At 38.8% G+C, this 25,883-nt stretch overlaps 1 protein-coding gene across 1 annotated transcript in view; it reads left to right on the top strand.

Annotated features, from left to right (window-relative positions):
• The window catches only part of stl (ADAMTS metallopeptidase stall), a 50,392-nt gene that overhangs the window by 22,841 nt on the left and 1,668 nt on the right, over nt 1–25,883 (top strand). Inside the window, exons 2-16 of the mRNA XM_073086387.1 lie at nt 15,845–15,917; nt 16,051–16,313; nt 16,515–17,256; nt 17,868–17,973; nt 18,051–18,185; nt 18,725–18,831; nt 18,924–19,066; nt 19,748–19,917; nt 20,357–20,417; nt 20,498–20,612; nt 20,904–21,034; nt 21,210–21,310; nt 21,788–21,959; nt 25,145–25,256; nt 25,621–25,769. Coding sequence (XP_072942488.1) covers nt 15,845–15,917; nt 16,051–16,313; nt 16,515–17,256; nt 17,868–17,973; nt 18,051–18,185; nt 18,725–18,831; nt 18,924–19,066; nt 19,748–19,917; nt 20,357–20,417; nt 20,498–20,612; nt 20,904–21,034; nt 21,210–21,310; nt 21,788–21,959; nt 25,145–25,256; nt 25,621–25,769 — 2,580 coding nt within the window. The remainder of the gene's footprint in view (nt 1–15,844; nt 15,918–16,050; nt 16,314–16,514; nt 17,257–17,867; nt 17,974–18,050; nt 18,186–18,724; nt 18,832–18,923; nt 19,067–19,747; nt 19,918–20,356; nt 20,418–20,497; nt 20,613–20,903; nt 21,035–21,209; nt 21,311–21,787; nt 21,960–25,144; nt 25,257–25,620; nt 25,770–25,883) is intronic.

The raw sequence follows: 25,883 nt of genomic DNA, 5'->3' as shown, positions 1-25,883 counted from the left end.
CCAATTGTATGCAAAATTGCCTAAACGTATGCAGTACCTACGTTATTTGAAATTCGCATTCTGGCTTAGTCCTCGAAATGTTTGATTAACTTCTGATAGGATACCTGTTTCGTTTAATATGTTCACTTACCTACAAAATTATCAAATAGTAGATTTAAATATTCAGAGTATCTATCTGGAGGCACGGCAGTGCCTCCGCCAAGTCGAGCCAAAATTATAATTGAAGTAAGAACAATAAACCATGTAACCCGTAGCACGCTCACACCTAGGTACAACTTAATTAGTCTATTACCCATAACTAATTATATTTAAACTGATCAATATTACTCTTTGTAAACATTACCAGCACAAGTAATTATGTCAAAAACTTAATGACAGATATTTGTAAATAATTATATTTTACATACGTATTACATAACAGAAGTAAATAACCAATTAGTGCCTATATTATGTTAAAACAAATCCAATGATTTCCTTTTCCTTTATTTGATTATTTATTAAGTACAATACTTTATAATCTTGTACAATCCAGTAAATGACTAATTCCAACTGGAAATCTATTACTTTGGTTAAATGTCACGCTCAAACGTTAAAAGTCAAGGTGGTAGGACATTTCTGACGCTACCGGAGTAATTAAGAATTATGACCCGTTTTGACCGGAACTGTTCTTTTTTAGAAAGAAAAACCTAAGCAATTAATTTAAATGAACCAATTTGTCGGCTACCTGATTTAAGGTGATTTTATCTGAATATTTAGTAAGAAAACTGTAATAAAGTATGGTAAATTTAGTGTTTTTAAGACGCTTTCGCTTTCTACTCTTATGGTGTCTTGCGTCTTCTGGTGTCATGCGTACAAAAATAAATAAGTACACAACTACTGTTTTTGTGTACTTATTTATTTTTTGAAACGGAATCTAAACTCTAAATTTAACGGAAATCTTAACTCATAATTAAGATGTTTACTTAACAGGAAATCGGCTGCAGTGATTTAATATGCGCGGGGTTTCGAATCACGGACCTCTAAATTTCTAATTATGTCTAAAATAGATATTGATTATATCACTAGCTATAACGATCCTTAAAAACATCATGAGAAAAATTACTTGAGAGTTCTCAAAAATATTTTTCAATAAAATGTTAAGTGTTAATTCCGTCAAAAAAACGTTTCCTAACGATGGAACAATATTGAGTTAATTATGGACAATCCAAACAAACTAAACCAAGTATTCTTGGGTTAAGCCACTTGCTTGATATAATTTAGGTAACCCCGAAAAGCCTACATTTACGAGTACGTAAACAACCTAAACCAGTACCACTTAAATCTACCGCAGTGAAGGGACGAAGGGGTCCCAATTAGATCTAGTCTAAAGCGGTCTCTAGCCAATATTCGAGTATTAGTGGAATATTAAACTGACATGTCTAAATTGTAGTCCACGGTCATATCAATGTAAGTAGCAAATTTGAAGTAAGTACCTATTTCTTTATTTAGGATATATATTATAGGTACTGCTGTTTAGGACTACGTAGTTTATTGTAATTTAATTATTTATGAAATGCTCGGAAAATTAAGTCTGTCTTATTATTATTATTTTTATTTATTTCATTAATGGGTTAATTCTACATATAATCTTTAAAACGCTGATAAAACGATTATACTAAATTTTAATACATATCATTTATTGTATTTATTTCATTAATTATGTTTTCATTATTTATTTGATATTAAAAAATGCATCATTTATATAAAAAACAGTGGTAGCCTATTGATTTACAGCTTGGCTTCCCGATCAGGTAATCTGAGGTTCCGGAGTTATCACAAACTTTTTTTTCAAAACAAGTTTTCGGAACGTGGGTATCTCTTTGTTTACAACGCAAATAAATTACGTCCTTAACTTAGGTGCTCGTAAATTAAGAATTTAGAATACCATTAACATTTTAATCACCTTGATTTAGGAGTGCAGATCAAAATCTTCTGTTTTTAAATGATTTACGCCTCTTACGGTGCAGGGGATACCGTAGGCCTATTCTAGTCCCGAAACTATAGGGACAAAGCAAACATACCTATATATAAGGTTAGCTAGGCACCTGTGATTTCTATTCTATCCGATGGCTCAATTGATACTTCAATTCCATAAAGGAAACGCGACAACTTTTGTAAAATTCATACCTCACCTAAGATACCGAGTAGGTATCATACCATCTAAGAAAAATATCAACACCCATTTAAAGAAACTAGCAATTGAGTAATGCATTTCTCTAAACCATATAAGTAGGGGACCTTGAGCCAAGACCTTGTACAATTTACGGAACCATAACCACAATAAGAAACCCATCCAACATCCTATCAGGGCATTCGCCTCAGAGTTACTCGTACTATGAAGAAAGTGGACCCTCACTTTCTTCGCTCGGACGAAGTAAAACTAGACGGGCAATACGTGCAATCATAAATATTTATTATAGCTCTAGTTACATTTCTATTACAGTAAAAATTACACTGTCTAATACTAATTTATGTCAGAGATACTTTAATTAATCTGAGGGATGCTAAATTATGTCTGAGGGATTCATCTCTGATAAACCTCAGGTAGAACTCTTGTCCCTTTTAGGGCATTGACCACACAAGACTTGTTTTTTTAACAACGGGTTGATTAATACATCGTAGTACCACAGTATAAGGTATATATCCTTATACTGTGGTAGTACTGAGATTGGATACGGTTTCTGCGAAATCCATAAGTTTGTAATTTCGCTTGTGATGTTGCATATTACGCGACAGAGGTACAAGTGTAAAAGTAAAATTCTGCTATTCTTGCTCGGTCCATTTATGAAAATTTAAGATCAACATGTGTAACCTCTCATTGCGGAACTTTTCTTTAATAATGTAAGTGTCTACTGCCGCCCATGGGCAACTGTGATCAACCCCAGATAGGATTACATATTCCTAATGTGGTTGAATCATACCAAACCACATTCTTCATTACATAATAAAGTGTTTTGACGAGATAAAGATATTTGATCGATAGATTTTTAAAGTTCTGCGAGGTAATTTTATCATAGTTTTATTATTATACCTATTTTTCGCAAAATAATATGTAAATGTATGTCATAAAACTTTTTATAAACAAACTTTTTAATGGCGTCATGTTTTGGCGTTTGTTTTTTCCATTTCTTATGAAAAAGCTGTTTCATATTATATCCCTTTTATGAGGATTCATAGAAAATAATTGTCCGCCATATTAGATCTAAAATGACGTCGCTAAGCTAATCGTACAGTATGATATTGCACTAAACTAAACATGTATGCAAATTTTTCTTCTGCATTGATAATAACTAGTTATGGTCTAAGATTCAGTTGTAAAATTTTACTCTCACATACGAACAAGGAATGCAAGATAAATAAAATCTTTTAAAAATGGATACCTACAATTTGATATGTAACAAAATAATGATGAACTCTCGTACACAAGTGGTATTGAATACAACAATGTAGCGTCAGCCGCTCCACTATTCGTTTCGACACCTGCTGTGAAATTTTCAATGTTTTGTACTGTTTGCTAAGTAGGGGAAAGATTAACTATGCAAACGGTCCATGCTTGCAATTGGGTTTATTTTTTTATATTCATTTTCTAAGTAGATATATAGGTACATGCTTTAGGTACCTATTTGTCCCATTCTAACGCAAAGTAAATATCTGCAGTTTTTACAATTCCTGTATGGGATAAATTTGTAAGCTGTTCCAGGCGTTTACGTAATAATTATGCCTATAAATAAATTAGAAATCATAATTTTGAAATTAGGAGTAGGTAGTTTATATATTGCTTTGAAAATATATAATTAATTAATTATACAACGTTTCAATATACATAGTCTTACATTGGCTTTTAATTTGTTGTGGGTTCCTTAAACACCCAACCTAGACAAAAATTTAAATTCATTTAGATATCCAGCAGGCCGTAAAACACGCTTCCTTCAGCGTGTCGGACCAGTATATTATACCCACACAGGCTTCGTATTTGTAACGAAATTTGCCTAAAATACAGTAACACAAACTGTATATATTATAATATTTGACGTTAGCAAACCGCATTGCGTATAATCAGTTTTAATATATAGTGTTAAATGCATAGGCGCGGCCACCGTCCACTGGTCGAGTTTCTCAAACACGCCCTGTAGTACGATTTATGTTAAGAACTGAAGCGATTTATTACACCATACCTATGAATGTTACGAAATATCAGTTTAAAACCGATGTCGCACAGGAAACGACCTTAGACGCGATGTTAACCATTACCGTCCAAGTATATTTGTCATAATATAGTCGTGTACTACGATCATGAGCTCTGTAAGCGACTTCAAGGAAAAGAAAAGTACTACGATGAGTACCTATGACGAAGTGCGACGAGTCTATCGACAAAGTTGGAACATCTTATATTGGAAAGTCTGCCTTTTAACATTATTTAACAAGAACACAGACTAGAGGTAGTGACACTGGCGCAGAACTGACAATAGTTTTACCATATTCATTGATTGACCCGCAAACTACAAACTGGCCAAAGAGGCAAGACTTTTTTATACTTTTAGACAAATAATATTAAAAAAATATCTGAACTAGAAATGAACAACAAAAGGTACCGTAATAAATTTTGAAATATTACTCGTAATTCGCTCAGCTTTGTAAAATTGTACCATGCCTACAAATACTCCGTTTATAATTATTTCTCTATCAAATAAACTTTTCCCTAGCCAGCCGGTTCCTCCATATTCATTTCCCCTGTACAAAATACCACCTATTAGACACAGACCACACAGAAGCGACAAAAGGCGAGGAACAACGACTTCTATTTATAAATACAAACGTGTCGTGTTACATCTGTTTTACGTTGTGTACGCTAAATGAAACAGGTGTTGGTTTTGCTTTTAGTCCGCGCTCTACAACCCTTCTGTCTGGCGATATATTGAAACACATTAGACGTATATTGTACACTTTTTGTGCCCTAAACCGTTTATTGTAACTGTATACAATTATTTTGTTTGACGTAAATGGACTCATAATGCATTATTTAGACACGTGTTCCATTTGAAAGAGTCATTAAAGCACTGACCAAAATTTTAGACACAATTATAATCGTAACCGATAACATGCTGAATGACCTGATTTTTTGCGTGTATTTTAAACAGGGCTGTGGCCGGACTAATAAATTTGAGTCCAATTCTATAAGTACAAATACGTACTTAGTGGAAAATTATTTTTCATACATACATCTGTGATTAAGATTTCTATTTTGGAGCGATGTTTTGTATTTTTATCTTCACATATCCTTGTTATGCGGTATCACACAAAAATCTGTCAAACAATAAAATAAGGAAACGTAATAAAAATCCCCATTTTGTTTCTATTAAAGTTTGGTATTTAACGTATTTGGTCAAACTTTAAATACCAAGCTAATAATGTAATTTGAGGACATTTTAAATGAACCATTGCTTTATCCTTCCTATTTCCATGTGAAATAATAAGTAAGTGGCCACGTAACTATGTACATAATTATACAAGAAGTTACAAATAATTGCGTTTTTGTATGAAACTAATTTGGATGTTAACGTGAACACGCAATAGGACATATATATATATATATAATATACAATTATATTCAATTAACATTTTTATTACATGCATATTTTTATCAAAATAGATTTTTATGACAAATCTAACCTTCGTAGAATACAACAATGAATTAAATATTACGGAAATCCATATTTTTGACAAGTCATAAATCATGGCAATATGTTCCCAAAGTGTATTTAAGTTTCTTGTTTTCATGGCTAGAGAATTTAAGATAAATGCTCTTTATAATATGATTTCGACAGTACCACTCCTTTATTTGCCCTAAAGCAACAATATACAGGTTGCCTTTGTGACTTAAGGCTGATGTATACGAAGTGTCCTTACTTAGTACTTAACGGAAGCCAATATAGTGAATTTAATTATTAACGTTGGATTTCATTAACTGTCTTCGAAACACAGGAGGCTCTTTTACGAAAACAATCAGTCATAATTGCAATATTTTACTTTCTCTGAGCGACGCATGAGATGCTACACTTTGTACAACTCTTGGATCTTGAATCTTACTCAAGTCTTTAGTCTCCAAGTTTTAGAAAGATACATAGAGAAGGTAATAATTCACATACATTTTAATTAATCTTTTCTTCTATAATTCAAACTACCTTTTCACAATCAATGTTCAACGTACCATTAGGTACACCGTAGATAAAGAATTGCCAACAAACAATTTGACACCATAAATCACGTTAATGTGTAATCGTAATCCAATTTCTAAACCCTTTCTTGTTTATGGAAATCAAAACACAATATCGCACCCACTTTGATAGGAAAATAACTTAGATATTAGGTAATTGTTCCACTATAGCTATATAAGCTGCAGCAAGGGATATTTTAATAGCGGAGCGGATTGTTTATGCATGTTATTTTTTGTCTCAACCTGCCTAGAACACCTCTCTGTATATAGTTTAGGTACCTGTTATACAATGATAACAACAACTAAAGTTTTAACATGCCCTCCGACCCAAAAAATAATGTCCTACAGGTATTATATTTTAACCAAAATTTTATATAACTAAAGTAACTATTAGGTACGTATATACGAAAAAAATGGACACATGTTAACTATTTTGATAGTAACGATAGTAGGTTCATAGAAAAAAGATTTATGGGGTTAAAAATGTATCGCCCATCGTTCACCGCTTTCTATCCGACCCATAGTAATAAGGTAAGGCACATTAATTCCCATACGCGGGCACATAACTCACTCGTTGCTAATTACATAAGGCACGTAACTGTTTTGCTGAAATAATTGCAGCATTGTGCAATGTGGTGTAGTGCTCTGGTTGCTCGTGTCCCATGCAAATCGGAATGACGGTTGGTTGCAAGCAAGGATGTAGGATTTGACTGTATGTCGAAATTAATTAAAATAAAATTGACGAACGATAAAAAATATTTGCTTGGAGGAGCGGTTACTAGCTGTCTTAAATGCAGAGATCCAGATTCGATCCCGGGCAATTTTTGACATTTGAGTGATAAATTTATATTTCAGCCCTCTGTTTAATTCTTTGTGTATTCGCCTTTGTGTACGTCTATGATACGTGTACAGAGAATTTTATTGCGACGTGTATGTAGAGAGCGTAATTAAACTAAATCTCAAATTCCATTCCCGGATATTCTTACAATATATCCCTGGACTAATTTAAATTTATCACTATATGATCACTATGATAAATTGAAAGTTTTGTTCTAAATGAATTCGTTTACACGTCTTTGAGCATGCCAAGGAACCACAAAACAGGGAATCCTGGTATGGTACTACAACATTTTACAAAATATTTATTTCTAATTTGCACCTACTTAGCAATTAGATCGATATCACAGACAGACCAAATTCAATAGATACGATAATGTTAACTGTAGATTTATCGAGCTACTAGCATTGCACAATGTAGCAAAGAAACAAGATTGATACTGACAAGTAGTTATTGCGTATAGTTTACGACTAATTATAATAAGTTTGGCGACATAGTAATTGCTTTTAGAGACTGTTATTGATATGCAAGGTGTTGAATAGAGCGAAGGTAGAGTTTGAAGCATTGAATGTAAGTATCATGTACGAGTTGAAAATTTTAATGATGTTGACAAGTAGATTGCTTTATTTACAATACAAAGTAATTTGATTTTAATTGTTTCATTAATAAGCATTTGTACTCTAATAGTTTGAAATTCAACTTCACACACTAGGGGTTCAAGGTTCTCCTATTTTTCGATGTTGTATTAGAAAATAACGTATTGGAAATATATTTTCTGTAATAATCTATCCCTTGTTATAACGGTGAAGGGAAGCTCTGTGAATAAACCTATATACATGAAAGCTTGTTTTAAAGATTTCACCAATTGCACTAATGGACTAAGGCATAAATTCAATGTGGACCCATGTCCATCAGTAGAACAGAATTTGTTTGATGATAACTAATTGTTTTATGGTATTTACAAGCGTGGTAACCTAATGGAACTTTTTTCGTGCGGACGAAATAAGGTCATGTCATAACAATAGGACAAGACTCATAAGAATCATCGCAAGATGCATCAAACGATGTTAGAACACGCACAATTAAGGCTCATGCACACGACGCATGAAATTAATTAAATTGCATTATGTTATTTGTCTGGCCTAACGAGTTTTATTTTTGGGTCCCGTACCTATCCAAGGCATAAAAACCGAAGTTTATTACTAAGCATCCGCTGTGTCTCCTTCTGTTAAATTTTCACAGTGCATATAATTAATGGCTACTACTCGTATAATAACGAATACTGAAAATCTTATATATAAAATTCTCGTGTGACAATGTTAGTTACCGTACTCCTCCGAAACAGCTTTACCGATTTTCACCAAATTTTATATGCATATTTAATAGGTCTGAGAATCGGCTACTATCTATTTTTCATACCCCTAAGTGATAAGAGTTGTGCACCCTTAAACTTTTTTTTATTTATATGGCAATACAAAGAAAGTTTTCCGGGTCAGCTAGTAAAAAATATAAAAAAATTGTTGGTACGGAACTCTCGATGTGCAAGTTCGACTTATAATCTCAATCATAACAACCGAGATGAATTTCTTAACGTGCCTTCCGAAGCATGGAAATGCTCATGAAATAATGGAAACAGTGATCACCCGACCAAGAATAAGGGTGATTGGTGTTTCTTAACCTAAACCTAGTTAACCTAATTACAAGTAATATGATCGCCGTTTTAATTTAAATTTTCAAGGTGCTAAAACTCTTTTTCATTTATTTCTGCCTTATACTTCATCAATCCTATTTAGAGTGAATAACAGTAGGTACCTATCCTGTGAATATCAGTTCTGATACAACCCGCTGATTGGAAATTTATGGGCAAATACAAATAGGTACATAAACAAATACCAAAACAGTCATTTTTGTAAAAACGTAAAAACTCATACTAAGGGTACTGATGCCCATGTGTAACAGTGCCTACTTAAAATCCGGTAATAAATTGGTTGTAAATAGAATATTTCTTTTGATTTCGTTTATTTAGACAAATAACTTTTGAACGATCCACTTAGTTTATGCATATACCATACTATGACACAATATTTAACAATCGAAATGCCTTAAACTTAACAATAATGTATAAAGCTTCCTTCAAAATCTATTTCCATAACAGTTTGTTCAGTCAGCGCCTTAATGCTGACAGCACAATTACAACAATAATGACGTTTTATTGCTCCGACCCTGTGCCCAACACGCTTGAACCATCCTAGTTCCTTATCTCTGCCATTTCTTAAATTGTTTACGTGTGATCTTGAATAAAATTAAACAATTGTGCATTTATAATATGTATAAACGTATTTATGATTACAGCATCAAGTAATAACAGCATACCTACTCTACATGCTAAAGTACGCTCTCGTTGTGAGGGAAGATGCCCTACAAAAGTAGTGGTGGGGTTGCAGGCATAACTCCCTTAGTTAGAACCCTTTGTGGTTCGACTCCGGCGGCACCACCGCCACACCTATTTCAACCTAATAACAGCAGTGTTAAGCGCTGCTGTGTTCCGGTTTGAAGGGTGTGGTAAGGGAGACAGACTTTTCCGAGGCGTTCCAGCTTAGTCCTCAGGGGTAGCGGCGCATCTGTGACCGACCTCAGGTAGGAATTTCTAATCCTATCTGGGGTTGATTACAGATGTCCATGGGCGGCAGTAGCCACTTACCATCAGGTGGACTGCATGCTCGTCTGCTACTCTTATATTATAAAAAAAAAAAAAACTCTCAGTGCAGGCTTTAGATGCGGGCGGTGGCTGTAGCAGCACCAGACTTAAACACCAAATTAACTCCTGAGCCAATTTTTATTTAAAACTCTATACCCTATAACCTATTTCCAATATGCCCCTTTTACATTACATAATTGATAAAACATGTAGACAAAATATTTTTTCAATATGATATTCTGACACATTCATTTCACATACTCTATGCGTGTAGATGTAAATGAATAATATATCATGTAGGTATTACTCGCCCAAAGCGTTTCGGAGGCTAAGGCCGGCACTGACTACTATATTTAGAAATATCTACCTTGTTTAAACATAGTTTTTAAAAATCTATCATTAAAAAGCTATTAGGTACCTCCATAAACATAAGCGATCATGAAAACACCGAAAAACAAAAGCCTAGACTAAACAAACATTACCAGTTCGAAGGTCGATAAAGTAATCATTCAAATTATGATGATACTATATTTGCATACGCGGAAATTTGTTTTTCTCTCGCGTGCCTCCCGGTCTTTTGTTTAGGTTCTTTGTCTACATAATCAAAACAATGGATCCTTTATGCGCTAATCGTATAATTAATTGGTGATTACACTTGCCTAAAATAAGTTTTTAAGACATTCATTGTACTAAAAGTATAGGTACAGTAGTCATGTACAACAGGTATACATTAGGAAAATTGGATTTAATTAAGATTTTATTCCTTATGTTGAATAAGTTTAGTTTCAAAAAATATTCTTTATTACTTTCATGACATTTGGTTGCATTGTCGCTTTATATTATTCTAAACAAATAGGGATATTATAGCTTTATCAGATTAGATTACATTACGATGGTACTTAATTTATAAGTAATTATTTCAATACAATAACAAGGAGCAGGCATTATTTGTAAAATTCAATATCGCCCCCAAATCTTCCCAAGGCATTTATGATTATTTATTTATTTCCAATTACTTCACATAAAATCCTTATTTTGTCGATATATTTTTTGTTATACATTCGACTTAGGTCATTCACACCGGCTCACTCTTACATACGTTCAATATTTTTCACTTGAACCTAAGAATAGGGTGTAAGAAAAAGTTACCTATAGAAAGGTTTTCTCATTAACAAAAAGCTGTAGAGAACGCGTTGAAGTCTATTGCTCCAGTGATGACGGCTGTTCCAGTTCACACGGAATTCAATTGATTTCTAATTAGATGCGAATTTCATAGATACTACACAGATATTTGCATTCATTGAACGAGATGTTTAAAATAAACGTAAACTACGATAAAATCGTATGAATTATTGTTTGCAACTAGTCCTAGGAGTTCAATCTACTTTCACTAGTAGGTACGTGAAAGTGGATTTATGTTTGATTTTTCAATATAAAGTTCATATTAATTCGTTTCAATAAAAGTTAAATAATTAACAATTGTTTTAACGACGAAAAGTATATTTATGAGGACATCTACATTTTTTTATGAAACGGAACTTTAACGTGCTCCTAGTCTACCAATCCGCACTTGGCCAGCATGGTGGACTATGGCCTAATCCTTCTCACTCTGAGAGGAGACCCGAGCTAAGTAGTGGGACAATAACGGTTTGATGATGATAACGTGCTCCTGCTCTAGGGCAGTACTGTGGTGATGTGGCTACCGCTGTCAAGTGTCGAAAGGTTTTCTACTTTTACACACAAATAAGATATTTCTATACAACGGCCATACCAACTAATTTTGAATACAATTGTTATACTCCTCGTATACAAAAGATGTTGCATTTTTCGTCTCGCATCAGCACTTAGCTGGGTTTAATTACGTTCGAACAAAGGCGTCGAGGTTGGCGATTTTTAAGATATCTTTTGTGTGTTCGTCGGTACTTAAGTTAAGGATATCTCGTACTCATCTTGTATAATTAACTTTGTATAAAATGTATTTTTGTGAAAAGCAGGTTTTTGTCATTGTGTTCTAATTTTTTACTCAATTAAGGCCTTTATTTCGTTTTAGTTCTCACTACATAGCTGGTGATTTTTTGTACAGGCATTCTTTTCATTTGTATATTTATCATACATTTAAATGTATTTATATTTCTTTCTTTCATACTAACGTCTTTGAACTTTGCTAATCTGAGTATGTTGGAAGCTAAACCATGTTTGTAATTACCTTTTGTAAAATATTTTGGTTATTATATTACTATTTTTATCTCATTTGCTAATTTTGTTGGACTTTTATATTCTCTGCGCTTTATTAAGGCGATAGAAAAACTTCCAGTATAACTTCGGTATTTTGAATCTATCTCTTAAAAAAACCTATCCGATACTTTTTGCGCCAAATTCCATTGTAATCGATCAAAATAAAATTCCATCTCTATTCTATTTATAAGCACAAAGTGGGCATGTTTGCGACCTAACACGAAGTCGGTGACCTATAATACCTAATAAAAAGACCGATGACATTAAAAACCTAATCGCATGTCGGATCGTGAATGGGCGGGTTTACGGATCAATTTGACAACTGTCAAGGTGAAATAACAATTGGTACCCATATTGTTATGAAGCGAACAGAACCATTTATTTTTTATTCTAATTCCTAGGTGTTTGTGTGTATTATTTTTTATTACTCTTTTATTTCTTATTTGTTAATATATTATTTTTACTCACATTCTAAAGCTGACCACACCCTTTAAAGCTACTACTGTTACAAGCTTACTATTTGAAGGCAATAAATCTTTCGTGGCCCGACCCCGAAACTACCGCCACACCTACTTTTGCCTTTTTATAGCAGTGTCAAGCGTAGATGTCCACGAAATGATTTAATAAAAGAAATACATTTTCTCAGTACCTTTAGTATGAGTTTTTACGTTTTTACAAAAATGACTGTTTCTGTATTTGTTTACGTATTTGCCCATGCATTCCCAATCAGTAATTTTTGTAAAAATGTAAGAACTCATACTAAGGGTATAGGACGCTTTTACTTAACCATGTGTAGCAACGCATCAGTGATCGAGCCAAGTTAAAACTTCATATTTCGGATTGATTACAAATATATTTTAGCGGCAGTGAAAATTTACCATTAGGTGGGTTATATTTTCCGCTTCAGTTTAATAAAAAATCAAAGTGTCCAAGTATAAGATTTTCCGCTTTTATCAGTACCCTTACCAGGAGTTTTTACGTTTCGACAAATATGACTGTTTTGGTATTTGTTTACGTATTGGCCCATACGATTTCCTAGTTCTGACACAATCCGCTCGGGGCGCTGATTGGAATTTGTATGGGCAAATACGTAAACAAATACCAAAACAGTCATATTTGCCGAAACGCCAAAACTCCTGGTAAGGGTACAGTTCCAGTTTCGATTCCTAGGCAGTCAACATCTAAATGATGTATTTAGGTTTCTATTTCGAAGTATATGTTATTTACTAATCCACTGTCCTCTTGATTTCAGTAACATAATCTAATCTATCTTATAATCTGTTGAAACGTTTACGTTACGTAAGTCAAAAGGTAACGATCCGTTAAACACTTTCGTTGCGTTACTGACGATCCGTATTTTTGTTACCGACAAATTTCAGGGACTAAACATTTGCCGACCCATTGTATAGGTGCAAAATAAGTGGCCGCCCATGGACATCTGTAATCAACCCCAGATACGATTAAATATTCCTACCTGAGGTCGGCCACAGATGCGCCGCTACCCCTGAGGACTAAGCTGGAACGCCTCGGAAAAGTCTGTCTCCCTTACCACACCCTTCAAACCGGAACACAGCAGCGCCTAGCACTACTGTTATTAGGTAGAAATAGGTGTGGCGGTGGTGCTACCACCTTCAAAATAATGCTCCTCTAATTGGAATGCAGCAGCTTTACACGGCTATACCTAAGGCTAGGTGTGTTAATAGTAGGTACCACTACAATTCAGCAATGAACATTTCTACTTGTAATTGTTTGGCAACTTTAATAACTCATTCATTCACTCATTGTTGCCATATTTTTTAAACAAAAGTACATTAAACAAATAAACTTTCACTCTCAGCTTTGCAACGGCAAAATTAATGAAATTGGGTAATTTTAGGTAGAAAGTCCAAAATTACAGCGCGCTGCAGCGTGAAGGCCGTAAAACTTTTGATTAATTTCATTTTTAATTAAGCTAAAATGAATAATTAGGTATAGTTAAGTAAAGAAATAGTTTGGAACTCTTATCAAGATTTAGAGTAATTTTTAAGCAAAATTATTTGGTAATTTGTTTCATTTAAAGTTTATAATGTCATAATGTGCACTAACGGATTAAATAATAAAAGCGAGTTAAAAACACGTGATAAATTGCCGTCATCGCCTAGTTTTGGTGGCCTCAATAAAAAAGTCCGAGCTTCGAATCCCAAGCATCCCTCTCTGATTTTTCAGAGCGTATTTAAATTAATTATCATTTGCTATAACAATGAAGGAAAAAATCATGAAGAAATTTCTCAGGGTTCTTTAACGTTCTCTCAAAGATGTGTCAAGACTTTCAATTCGCACTCGGGGTTAGCGCTGTGGGTGATGATAAATTTAGACACACAAAAATAGTATTTTTACATATTGGCATGAAAATGTGCACTTAGGCTTAAAAGTTGAAATTACCTACATTCACTATGAAATCACAGACAGACAACAGCGTCTTATTAGGTCCTTACTATTTTACAACAAACTACGGGAAACAAAGAGTGGAATTAAGAGAAAGAATACCGACAACTCTCTACAAAAACAATACAATATTCTTAACCAAACAATACTGTTCAATGAGGTTTGGTTTAAGTTATAAAATTCGGGCGATTGATTATTTGACGTTTATGTAGACGTGTGTAAATGTAAATTGACGGATGCGTATGCGGATTGGATGGATTTGTTAGTAGTTAGGGTACAACAATGGATTATACTATACTTTTCATTAATATATTGTCTTTGCTAATATTCACTAACCACTTACTTGTTTAATGTAGACTTGGATCTTGGAATTTCTTCACCATTGTTTAAGCATCATAACCGACGTCGGTTAGGAAGTTATTAAAATTATAATATTTATTGATTAAATAACAAAATAGGATATTTTATGGCAGCATTTCTAGGCCATAACGTGTAATTTTAAAATAATTGTACCGTATCACTTTTAACACTAAACCTTGATCGCATAATTTTCTTCACTTAGACCATCTACCAATTTCGATTAAGACCAGCATCCGTGTGAATAGTAGCTATTGTCAAAATTTTTATGTCGAGGCTGTCCTCCGAGCCTAATCTGTGTAGAACAATAGATAGCTGTTTGATTTTAGACGAGGTTAATGGTCAAATTTTCTTTCCGTGGTTTTTGTGCATCAATGTCGTGAATATTGCCGCTTCCTGGCTGTAATTGTTGATGCGTATTTTACAGTATAAGCTTACTGTTATGGTATTCTGTAAAACTGCTATAAAAACCTTGAATGATAAATTCGCGATGATATATCGCGGCTTAAAATGAATGTGGAGATGCGATGAAGTATGGGTGAGGAATTCTATATTACCTACGTACCTATACTTAGAACCGATAGAAATAGTTGTCCGAGAATAACGACAAGTTGCCTTATTAACGAAATCCAAATTCGCTTTCAATTACTTCAGAACAATCTAGATTATAGGTAAAGGATCGTTATTCAAATTGATTCGAAGTTGGTATTGACAGGATATCACTTCTACTTCGACATTTCCTATAATATTAAACGGTAATAGTTTTGTCCATTATTATTATCAGGGCTCTTATTTCATTGTCTTTCGCTGCATACAAACCATACCTTTTTGTGGTATGGTTTGTATGCAGCATAATATTAGTACCTATTCACTTAACTTCCAATGGTCCTTTGTGTGCGATAACTGTTTATTGATTTTTTGTTTTCATGTAGATTAAAATTATAATCAAAATTTTATCTTCACCTCAAAATATTAACATACTATAAATGCATATTATTTTGGATACAAGATAATAAACGAACATATTCCTTTGTTTCAGGAACACACGAAACAACTTCTAGATCATCTGACTGAGTCAGAAAAAGTATTCCTATTTGGTGCCAATCCTAACAGTAAGTAAAATAATAATTAAGTTACAACGAACCAAGGGAACGCTTGCATTAGATGGTCGTGATCGTTAGCTACATAAAGTTCATAATTCTAAGACAAGAAACAAAGTAAAGTTTACGATATTTCCGTTTACAGAAGCACAATTCGACATAGCACATCTAAAACAACCGAAGCGTCGAAAACGATCTCTCTTCCACGAGAATGAAGACTTAATAGCGTTGAAGAAGCATCTAGATGTAAAACTGAGTCCTAGAAATACTTTCCTAGACCCCCAGTTCCTACTCATGAGAAGATGGTCCAACGGTACAGAAGCTGTGCTGGACCAACACACAGACGAAGAATTAGATAACTGTTACTATAAGAGCGATAACGCAGCTCTATACGCTTGTAATGATGTTGTAAGTAAACATTTGTATGTAAACCATTGTTCTTTAAGTGATAATAATATGGGAATTTTTCTTTTTAATTCACATTGTAAAAATAACAAATACATTATGTTTGTAGTTAAACTTTGTACGTACAATCTACGGAATCAGTTAATTAGATTCATTAGCAATACGCCATGAAGTAAAATGTACATAAATGTATATTATTTTCAGAGAGGGCTAGTCAAATCAAATGACAGTTACTATTTTATACATCCACTACCGGATAGATTTCACAATGATGACTTTAAGCACCACGTGGTAGTTAAAAGACATATAGATGATACAACACAGGGAAACAACGATGAGAATGGTGATGTATGTGTGGAAAAAGTTAATATCAATGAAGTAACATCAGAACCTTTAAGGATATGGACAAAACATAGAAGAAAACGAGACGTACACTTAGAAGAAAATAAAGGCACTAACTTAGATATACTAAAAGAAAATTTAGTTAATAAGAATAAGACAATCGGAGATACCGTTAAGAAATTAATTACAAAACAAACACGGCAAAAAAGAGCTATATTACCCGCAATCTTTGTAGAAACTGCCGTATTCGTAGATAGAGATTTGTACAAACATATGACTGTCAATTTTCCAAAAGATACCGAAAGAGAATTAGTGAGATTTGTATTAGCTATGATAAATGCAGTACAACTAATATACCATGATCCCAGTTTGGGGAGACCAGTGAATTTTATTTTAAAGAGATTAGAAATTTTACACGAAGATCCTGTGAATTTGAAGAGACCTCATGATATTGATAGATTTTTAAGTAATTTCTGTACGTGGCAACGCCTTGAAAACCCACCGGGAGATAATGATCCGTTGCATTGGGATCACGCATTGATTTTAACTGGATTGGATTTGTATGTCGTAAATAAAAACGGCAAAGTGAGCAGCCAAGTTGTTGGTAAGTTTTAACGACCATAAAATTGATGTTTCATTCAGTAAAATATCTCTTATTTCCTGCAGAATTCTTGATTTAGTAAAGGAACTTTTTGTGTTAACGTTTTAAATATTTGTTTTATTTCTATACTAAAGAATTTCATAAATACTTCAATACGATAATAGCAATTCATTACAGATTATCAACGCTCTCATTTTCGTCACATTACGTACCTATTTATGGCAATATAAATGATCTGTCGCAAAATGACTCGTCATTTGTTGTTTAATATCACACTTATTATACTAATGACAGTATTAGTTAAGGTACTTTCTCAAGAGACACAGATCACTGGTTTGATAAAATTACAACACAAAAGAATCTTTGAATCTGAGTAACTTGGTGGATAATTACTTAAGAGACTAAAAAGTATAACAAATTGTTGTGAGGAAACGTATATAAGTAAATTCTTCGTAAAATATCCAAAATTCTGAAATCTTAAAACGAATGCTTAGAATTTAAAAGTCTTCTTATTCTAATTAAAGATCCTCCTGATAGAACGGTACGTTATTAATGACGAATGTACTCAGCATAGAACTTTTCAACGAATGATTAATATTATCCGATGTTTTCAGGTCTTGCTCCGGTAGCCGGCATGTGCACAGTGACCAGCAGTTGTACAGTCAACGAAGGGAGACACTTCGAAAGCGTTTATGTGGTCGCGCATGAGATTGGACATAAGTGAGTTATATTTTTTTTAAAATACCTACTTTTTTGTCAGAATTGTCAGAAAAAAACGAATTTTAATTCTCTTACAGTTTAGGTATGCGGCATGACGGGCCTCTAGCAGACAACGGCTGTGATCCCAGCGCCTACATAATGAGCCCCACCCTCGGCAGCGGGAAGATCACCTGGTCAGAATGCAGCAGAAACTATTTACAGAAATTCCTTGAGTAAGTATCTTGTATCTTGATAACGTCCACTAGACCACTGATGAAGAATTGGTATTTTCCAGTGGCACCCAATTGTTTGTCAAATTCATTGGCAACCACATACTATTCAAAATACTATTTTCAGTAGTATGTGGAAGATAAGCAAGCGTATGATCACAACCAGGGTCATCTTGGTCTTTGGTCTGGTTCATGTCCATGTTTCTTGCAATTCGAGACGACCTAGAAAGTTCCATTTTTGGATGTTCACGACTTTTACTATTGCTCCACGTACGTCAAGTAACGTCTGCCTTTCAATATGCTCATCAGTAATTGGCGGTAGCCATTTTAGGAAAACAGGTAGAATGTATGTCATTACACCTTTTAGAAGACACATTTTGTGGAAAACGTATTATTTGGTATAAACAACTATTCTGTTTACTTAAAAATCTTGTTCAAATGTGATTTGTTGCAAGTTTTAGACACTAATGGACATTTACCTTTTATCAAGTTCAACAGGAGTATATTTATTTATGTCTAAAGTGTTTATCTATCTATTACAGTACCGTCCAATCTCGGTGTCTGCTGGATCATGGCAACTCTGCAGGTCAGTTGGATCACAGCGCTGAAGGCATCCTCCCTGGAGAACGGTTCGATGCTGATCAACAATGTAAGTATTTGGATACATCTTGATATTGCAAAGCGACATCTTCTAAACTGACACTACCTTCAGTTACGTTTATTGGACCTCTTAAATTTCAGGTATGCTCAAATATGGGCGTGGAAGTCGGCATTCAGGCGCCCAAAACTTAGAAGACATTTGCAGAGATCTCCATTGTCAAAGGGAAAGATACACGTGGACATCGCACCCGGCTTTGGAAGGAACGAGATGTGGTGATGACATGGTAAATATCCCTTAAGCAAAACGATTACATCTATTCGTCACCCATGAACGAAGTTCTTTTTTGGCGACGTTTCTGATTTAAGTTTCTGAGCCACATTAAAAAGTAGATTTAGCAGCCCAAATCAATAATCTTATTCTTACATCGACTTGATTTGAATTTAAGCATTGTGGGGTAGTTACAAATATCTTTACACTTTTAAAATTCCCATACTTCCAAAGAGGTAAAAATCGAGGGGTACGGTTGAAGTGAAGTTGGAACAAGGTTAAAAGAGAGAATAGAGATGGATGAAGTAGCAAAAGAAAGTGGGGATGAAACCGATTTGTAGAGATGAGACAGTCATAAATTAAAAATCCGATTGCACTTACTGAAAAAGCATAAGATTATATATTATTATAGAGGAGGAAGTATCAAAGGAAAACAGGGATAGAATTCATTACACAGTAATTCATATTTGTAGTGTGCAGAAGTTCCTGTGTTTCGCTGGACAGGTGTGGATAGTGACTGATTATCATATTAGGCAACTATTTTAGTTCACAGAAGTCACGACGCATTTTATCACTTTCACGTAAAACCTCTATCGTATTTCGAGTCTGCTGTGAATGTACGCGGTTGGCAATATTCACTAAGCTCATTTGCTGCTTCAAGCTTCTAAAAACAATAATAATGTTATATTGTCCCCAGTATTGTCGCGGCGGAGAATGCGTGGAGCGCGCCGGGTCAACAGTGAAGCGCGGGTCGTGGGGCCGCTGGTCGCGCTGGTCGGAGTGCGCGTCGGCCTGCCTGCTCGACGACGCGCTCGCGCCCGCCGCCGCCGGCGTCGCGCTCGCCACGCGCCGGTGCAACCGCCCACGGTGAGGGGGGGAGGGAACTGTGTGTAGCGCGGGGCGGGGGACGCTGAGGGAGAGGACAGGGGACTGTGTCCAGCGCGCCGGGGTGACGGTGAGGGGGAGGGGACAGGGAACTGTGTGCAGCGTGCCGGGGGAGAGAGAAGCGCTGGGCGGTTTGCGCATTAGTGTCACATAGCCCCTAGCACTGTTATGCCGAAGAATGCTTAGAGTCAGGGGAATGGGATATCAAGGATATGGGATAGGTCAGGTCAGGTTATAAAAATGACATGAAATAAACAGGATAAGATGTTCAGGCAAAAACAACTACCGATGAAGAATCATTTAGGTTAGGAGCCTCATTAAAGAATTACATAATATGAGGATCATATTAAAGATAAGAATCGAAATTAAAGTAAATCTTTGAATTTTTAAATTGATTAAATTATAACCCTATATTTTTCAGACACGACAACAGTTACTGTATTGGATACGACAAAAAATACCAATCCTGTCACGCACACCAGGTAATTTACAACATAATTACCAAAACAAGTTGAATTCAATTTCATACATTTGTTCAATAATTCTTGTTTGTTTTGTACAGTGCGGAAACGTTCCCAGAATGACAGTCAGAGAATTTGCTGACCAGATCTGCTCCAGAGCCAGAGATGTGGATCCGGATTTGATTGGAACTGGCTTACAAAGAATAGACGCTGAAGGTATGAATACTTACTCAGTCTTCAAAACTCCAACTGATTTAAGGGTCTGCCACAATGCGAAGCTACCCCTGAGGTCTAAGTTAGTGCGCCGTGTAAGACAGAGAGACTAAGCACACCCTTCAAACTAAGTTGTATACTCTGCATGTTTCAAATCCATCCAAAAGTAAATTATCAAATTTTCCAAAACTTTGACGAGGTAAGGTAAAATATGTGTGAACTGTGAAGAATGTGTCAGACAAACAAGCCAAAAGTCGTAGAACTTTTACTTCAAGATACATGTACGTTTTTCAGATGTAAGCAGCGCGTGCGCAGTGTGGTGCGACACGAGGGGCGGAGGGTACAAGTCTCGCGGCTGGACCCTGCCCGATGGAACTGCTTGTTCGCGGATATCCCCCATGTTCTGTATCTCTGGGGTCTGTCAGGTAATTCTTCTTTTTCTGTTCTCTTCTGTATGACTTCTTTGACTTGTAGCGTCTCTGTTTTTTCTCGATCTCCTATCTCTTAATTTATGTCCACACGGGCAATACCAAGAGTTTATTGCATTTTGTACAATTTCAGCCATGTTATTCCATAATCTTAATTTCTTCTTTCTTCCAGAAATTTGCATGTTCGGTGAGCACAGACACAGAATTCTCATTACGACCAAGCGATTGTGAGTGGGAAGCGTTACAACTGCAGACAGCTACACCACATAGCACGTGAGTGCTTCCTATTATTATTACAAACAGGGTGAATTTTTCAAATGGGTCTTTAGGTCTAAATCCGAAACTATAAGGGTTAGCGGAAAAATACTGAAAGGAGTAACGAGGGCGATTTTATTAAAAACTTAAAACTGCTTCACTAAATTTTTGAAAAATCTGTTTTCCTAGTCGGGAATCAAACGAGTTCATTTTGAAAAAAGAAACAAACGCCTGTATTATTCCATCATCGGATAGTGTCGCTTATAAGGATCAATTTCTTGAAAATAATGATAAATGCCAAATTAAAGAAAAAGCCTCCTATTGAAGAAAATACATATTTTTTCATATAACGTTGGCAACTATGTTCCCGCCGATCATTAATCTGAAGATTTTGCTCGTTAAGCAGCTGGAAGTTGACGAAGTAAGATGCGAAGTAGTTCATTTAGGAGCTGCGAACTAAACTGAGCGATCCAAGACTTTTAATTTCGATTTTAGAACAAAGTCTTCGGGCACCTGGCGTCGAGCGGCGGACAGCCAGTGGCGGCCCACCAGCGGCTGCCACTACCACTGCATCGCGCCCGGCGCCGGCGTGCGCCTCGTGCGGGCCGCCACCCGCCCGCTCGCCTCCATACAGCTGTGCCGGCCCGACGCCACTAGACCCGACCTGGTGAGACATCCTCCTGTCCAGCACACAGTGCGGGCCGCCACCCGCCCGCTCGCCTCCATACAGCTGTGCCGGCCCGACGCCACTAGACCCGACCTGGTGAGACATCCTCCTGTCCAGCACACAGTGCGGGCCGCCACCCGCCCGCTCGCCTCCATACAGCTGTGCCGGCCCGACGCCACTAGACCCGACCTGGTGAGACATCCTCCTGTCCAGCACACAGTGCGGGCCGCCACCCGCCCGCTCGCCTCCATACAGCTGTGCCGGCCCGACGCCACTAGACCCGACCTGGTGAGACATCCTCCTGTCCAGCACACAGTGCGGGCCGCCACCCGCCCGCTCGCCTCCATACAGCTGTGCCGGCCCGACGCCACTAGACCCGACCTGGTGAGACATCCTCCTGTCCAGCACACAGTGCGGGCCGCCACCCGCCCGCTCGCCTCCATACAGCTGTGCCGGCCCGACGCCACTAGACCCGACCTGGTGAGACATCCTCCTGTCCAGCACACAGTGCGGGCCGCCACCCGCCCGCTCGCCTCCATACAGCTGTGCCGGCCCGACGCCACTAGACCCGACCTGGTGAGACATCCTCCTGTCCAGCACACAGTGCGGGCCGCCACCCGCCCGCTCGCCTCCATACAGCTGTGCCGGCCCGACGCCACTAGACCCGACCTGGTGAGACATCCTCCTGTCCAGCACACAGTGCGGGCCGCCACCCGCCCGCTCGCCTCCATACAGCTGTGCCGGCCCGACGCCACTAGACCCGACCTGGTGAGACATCCTCCTGTCCAGCACACAGTGCGGGCCGCCACCCGCCCGCTCGCCTCCATACAGCTGTGCCGGCCCGACGCCACTAGACCCGACCTGGTGAGACATCCTCCTGTCCAGCACACAGTGCGGGCCGCCACCCGCCCGCTCGCCTCCATACAGCTGTGCCGGCCCGACGCCACTAGACCCGACCTGGTGAGACATCCTCCTGTCCAGCACACAGTGCGGGCCGCCACCCGCCCGCTCGCCTCCATACAGCTGTGCCGGCCCGACGCCACTAGACCCGACCTGGTGAGACATCCTCCTGTCCAGCACACAGTGCGGGCCGCCACCCGCCCGCTCGCCTCCATACAGCTGTGCCGGCCCGACGCCACTAGACCCGACCTGGTGAGACATCCTCCTGTCCAGCACACAGTGCGGGCCGCCACCCGCCCGCTCGCCTCCATACAGCTGTGCCGGCCCGACGCCACTAGACCCGACCTGGTGAGACATCCTCCTGTCCAGCACACAGTGCGGGCCGCCACCCGCCCGCTCGCCTCCATACAGCTGTGCCGGCCCGACGCCACTAGACCCGACCTGGTGAGACATCCTCCTGTCCAGCACACAGTGCGGGCCGCCACCCGCCCGCTCGCCTCCATACAGCTGTGCCGGCCCGACGCCACTAGACCCGACCTGGTGAGACATCCTCCTGTCCAGCACACAGTGCGGGCCGCCACCCGCCCGCTCACCTCCATACAGCTGTGCCGGCCCGACGCCACTAGACCCGACCTGGTGAGACATCCTCCTGTCCAGCACACAGTGCGGGCCGCCACCCGCCCGCTCGCCTCCATACAGCTGTGCCGGCCCGACGCCACTAGACCCGACCTGGTGAGACATCCTCCTGTCCAGCACACAGTGCGGGCCGCCACCCGCCCGCTCGCCTCCATACAGCTGTGCCGGCCCGACGCCACTAGACCCGACCTGGTGAGACATCCTCCTGTCCAGCACACAGTGCGGGCCGCCACCCGCCCGCTCGCCTCCATACAGCTGTGCCGGCCCGACGCCACTAGACCCGACCTAGTGAGACATCCTCCTGTCCAGCACACAGTGCGGGCCGCCACCCGCCCGCTCGCCTCCATACAGCTGTGCCGGCCCGACGCCACTAGACCCGACCTGGTGAGACATCCTCCTGTCCAGCACACAGTGCGGGCCGCCACCCGCCCGCTCGCCTCCATACAGCTGTGCCGGCCCGACGCCACTAGACCCGACCTGGTGAGACATCCTCCTGTCCAGCACACAGTGCGGGCCGCCACCCGCCCGCTCGCCTCCATACAGCTGTGCCGGCCCGACGCCACTAGACCCGACCTGGTGAGACATCCTCCTGTCCAGCACACAGTGCGGGCCGCCACCCGCCCGCTCGCCTCCATACAGCTGTGCCGGCCCGACGCCACTAGACCCGACCTGGTGAGACATCCTCCTGTCCAGCACACAGTGCGGGCCGCCACCCGCCCGCTCGCCTCCATACAGCTGTGCCGGCCCGACGCCACTAGACCCGACCTGGTGAGACATCCTCCTGTCCAGCACTACCACTACCACTGCATCGCGCCGGGACCAGAATAGGGCTACGGTATCATCTGCCTGTCATAAAAGGCGACTAAAGGGGGGGCTTCCGGGGTTGCGAGCGGCAAGTGTTGGAGGTCGAAACTTCCAGCAAGCGACCGCGGGAAGGACGTGTGGTAGCATACCGTCGTAAACATCTGGTGTGCTGGAGGAGCGTAAAACTGCCTGATAGGGCATTGTGCTTGGAGGACTCCGGTTGTGTTCCGCCAGAGATCCCGAAGTTCTCCACTAAGCACAGATAACGGCCACAGGGGGAATTTTAGGCCGGTAAAAAAAACCCACATTAGTTACCATAATACCTTTTGAAGGTTCCCTGTCGTAAATAAAGGCTCTTAATCTACGTCCGGTTCTGCAAGACCAAAATAACCAGATTCGTAAAACCCTTCATTGAAAAGAAACCACCCAAACAATAGACGTGATTTGTTACCACTCCCCTCTCTTGACGAACATCGAACCATCATGACATGATGACGTAACCCCGAGCACTGGAGGGGCGGCCGGCTAGTGTCACCGGCAGTTCGATCGTAGCCTCCGACCGACGCGTACGCGCTCCACGTACACGGCGGAATGCTGTCGACTGTATTTAATAATGCCACTATTATAAAATAAGGATTGAGTCCATAGTGTTTCTTTTCGGCGTAAAAAATATTTCCTATGTATATAATACCCACGAAGCGCATATAAATTTGTAATAAATGAAAAATTTGAAAAGACTCCTACGATATTGCTTAAAAATTTATCCAGCGATATCAATCCACTAAATATCCATTTAAAATAAAAATGCCAGATCCCAATTAATCGTAAACAAATATTGTATCCAGGGTTGCGCTCAGCGGAAGTCGCCGTACCAGTACGCTACGATGGTGTGCTCGAAGTACAAGGAGAGAGTTAGAAGACTGTCGGGTCTTGGCATGCAAATATCTCCGGCTTTAGGTAAGCATAATAGTTTTTTTTAATGTAAAGTATGTTAGAAATGTCAAGTAGTATGCACATTAATCATTCTACCGAATGTAAAATAGTCATGGCCACATTTGACACCAATTACCATATGTGCAAACATCAAACAGGCGAACTGGCAGACTAAAGCACAAGAACAGATTATTTGGCGTTCATACAAAAATAAGCATGAATTTATAAACCTTTGCTGTATTTTTAAGGTTTTTAGGTAATGAGTATCGCTCTTCTATTATAACTTACAATTAAATTTGGTAAGTAAGATGGAATTAACGCACGAACCATAATGAACACCTACCTAATTTATAATAACACATAATTCTAAGCTTTATTACAATTACAGAGGACCCCGACAGACCGTGCCGTGTAGCGTGCCAGGACGAGCGAGTGGCGCATCGGTTTTACTTAGTCAACGGACACGAAGGCTGGTTCCCTCTGGGCACTTCCTGTGGGAAGAGGAACGCTTCATACTGCGTTAGTGGGAAGTGCTTGGTATGTTAAGTCATAAAATACCGTTTAAATATAATAGATAAAATTTGTCCTTCGAGCCGGATTGTCCGCAGTAAGTGGAGACTTCAAATATTGAGTTTACATTTCTTTTGGCAC

The sequence above is a fragment of the Epargyreus clarus genome, unplaced genomic scaffold (assembly GCF_041222505.1).
Source record: "Epargyreus clarus isolate Ecla_fem2 unplaced genomic scaffold, WU_Ecla_fem_2.2 ptg000024l, whole genome shotgun sequence".
Classification (NCBI taxonomy): Eukaryota; Metazoa; Arthropoda; class Insecta; order Lepidoptera; family Hesperiidae; genus Epargyreus; species Epargyreus clarus.
Note: the sequence above shows the minus strand (reverse complement) of the source record. Positions and strands in the feature narration are given on the sequence as shown.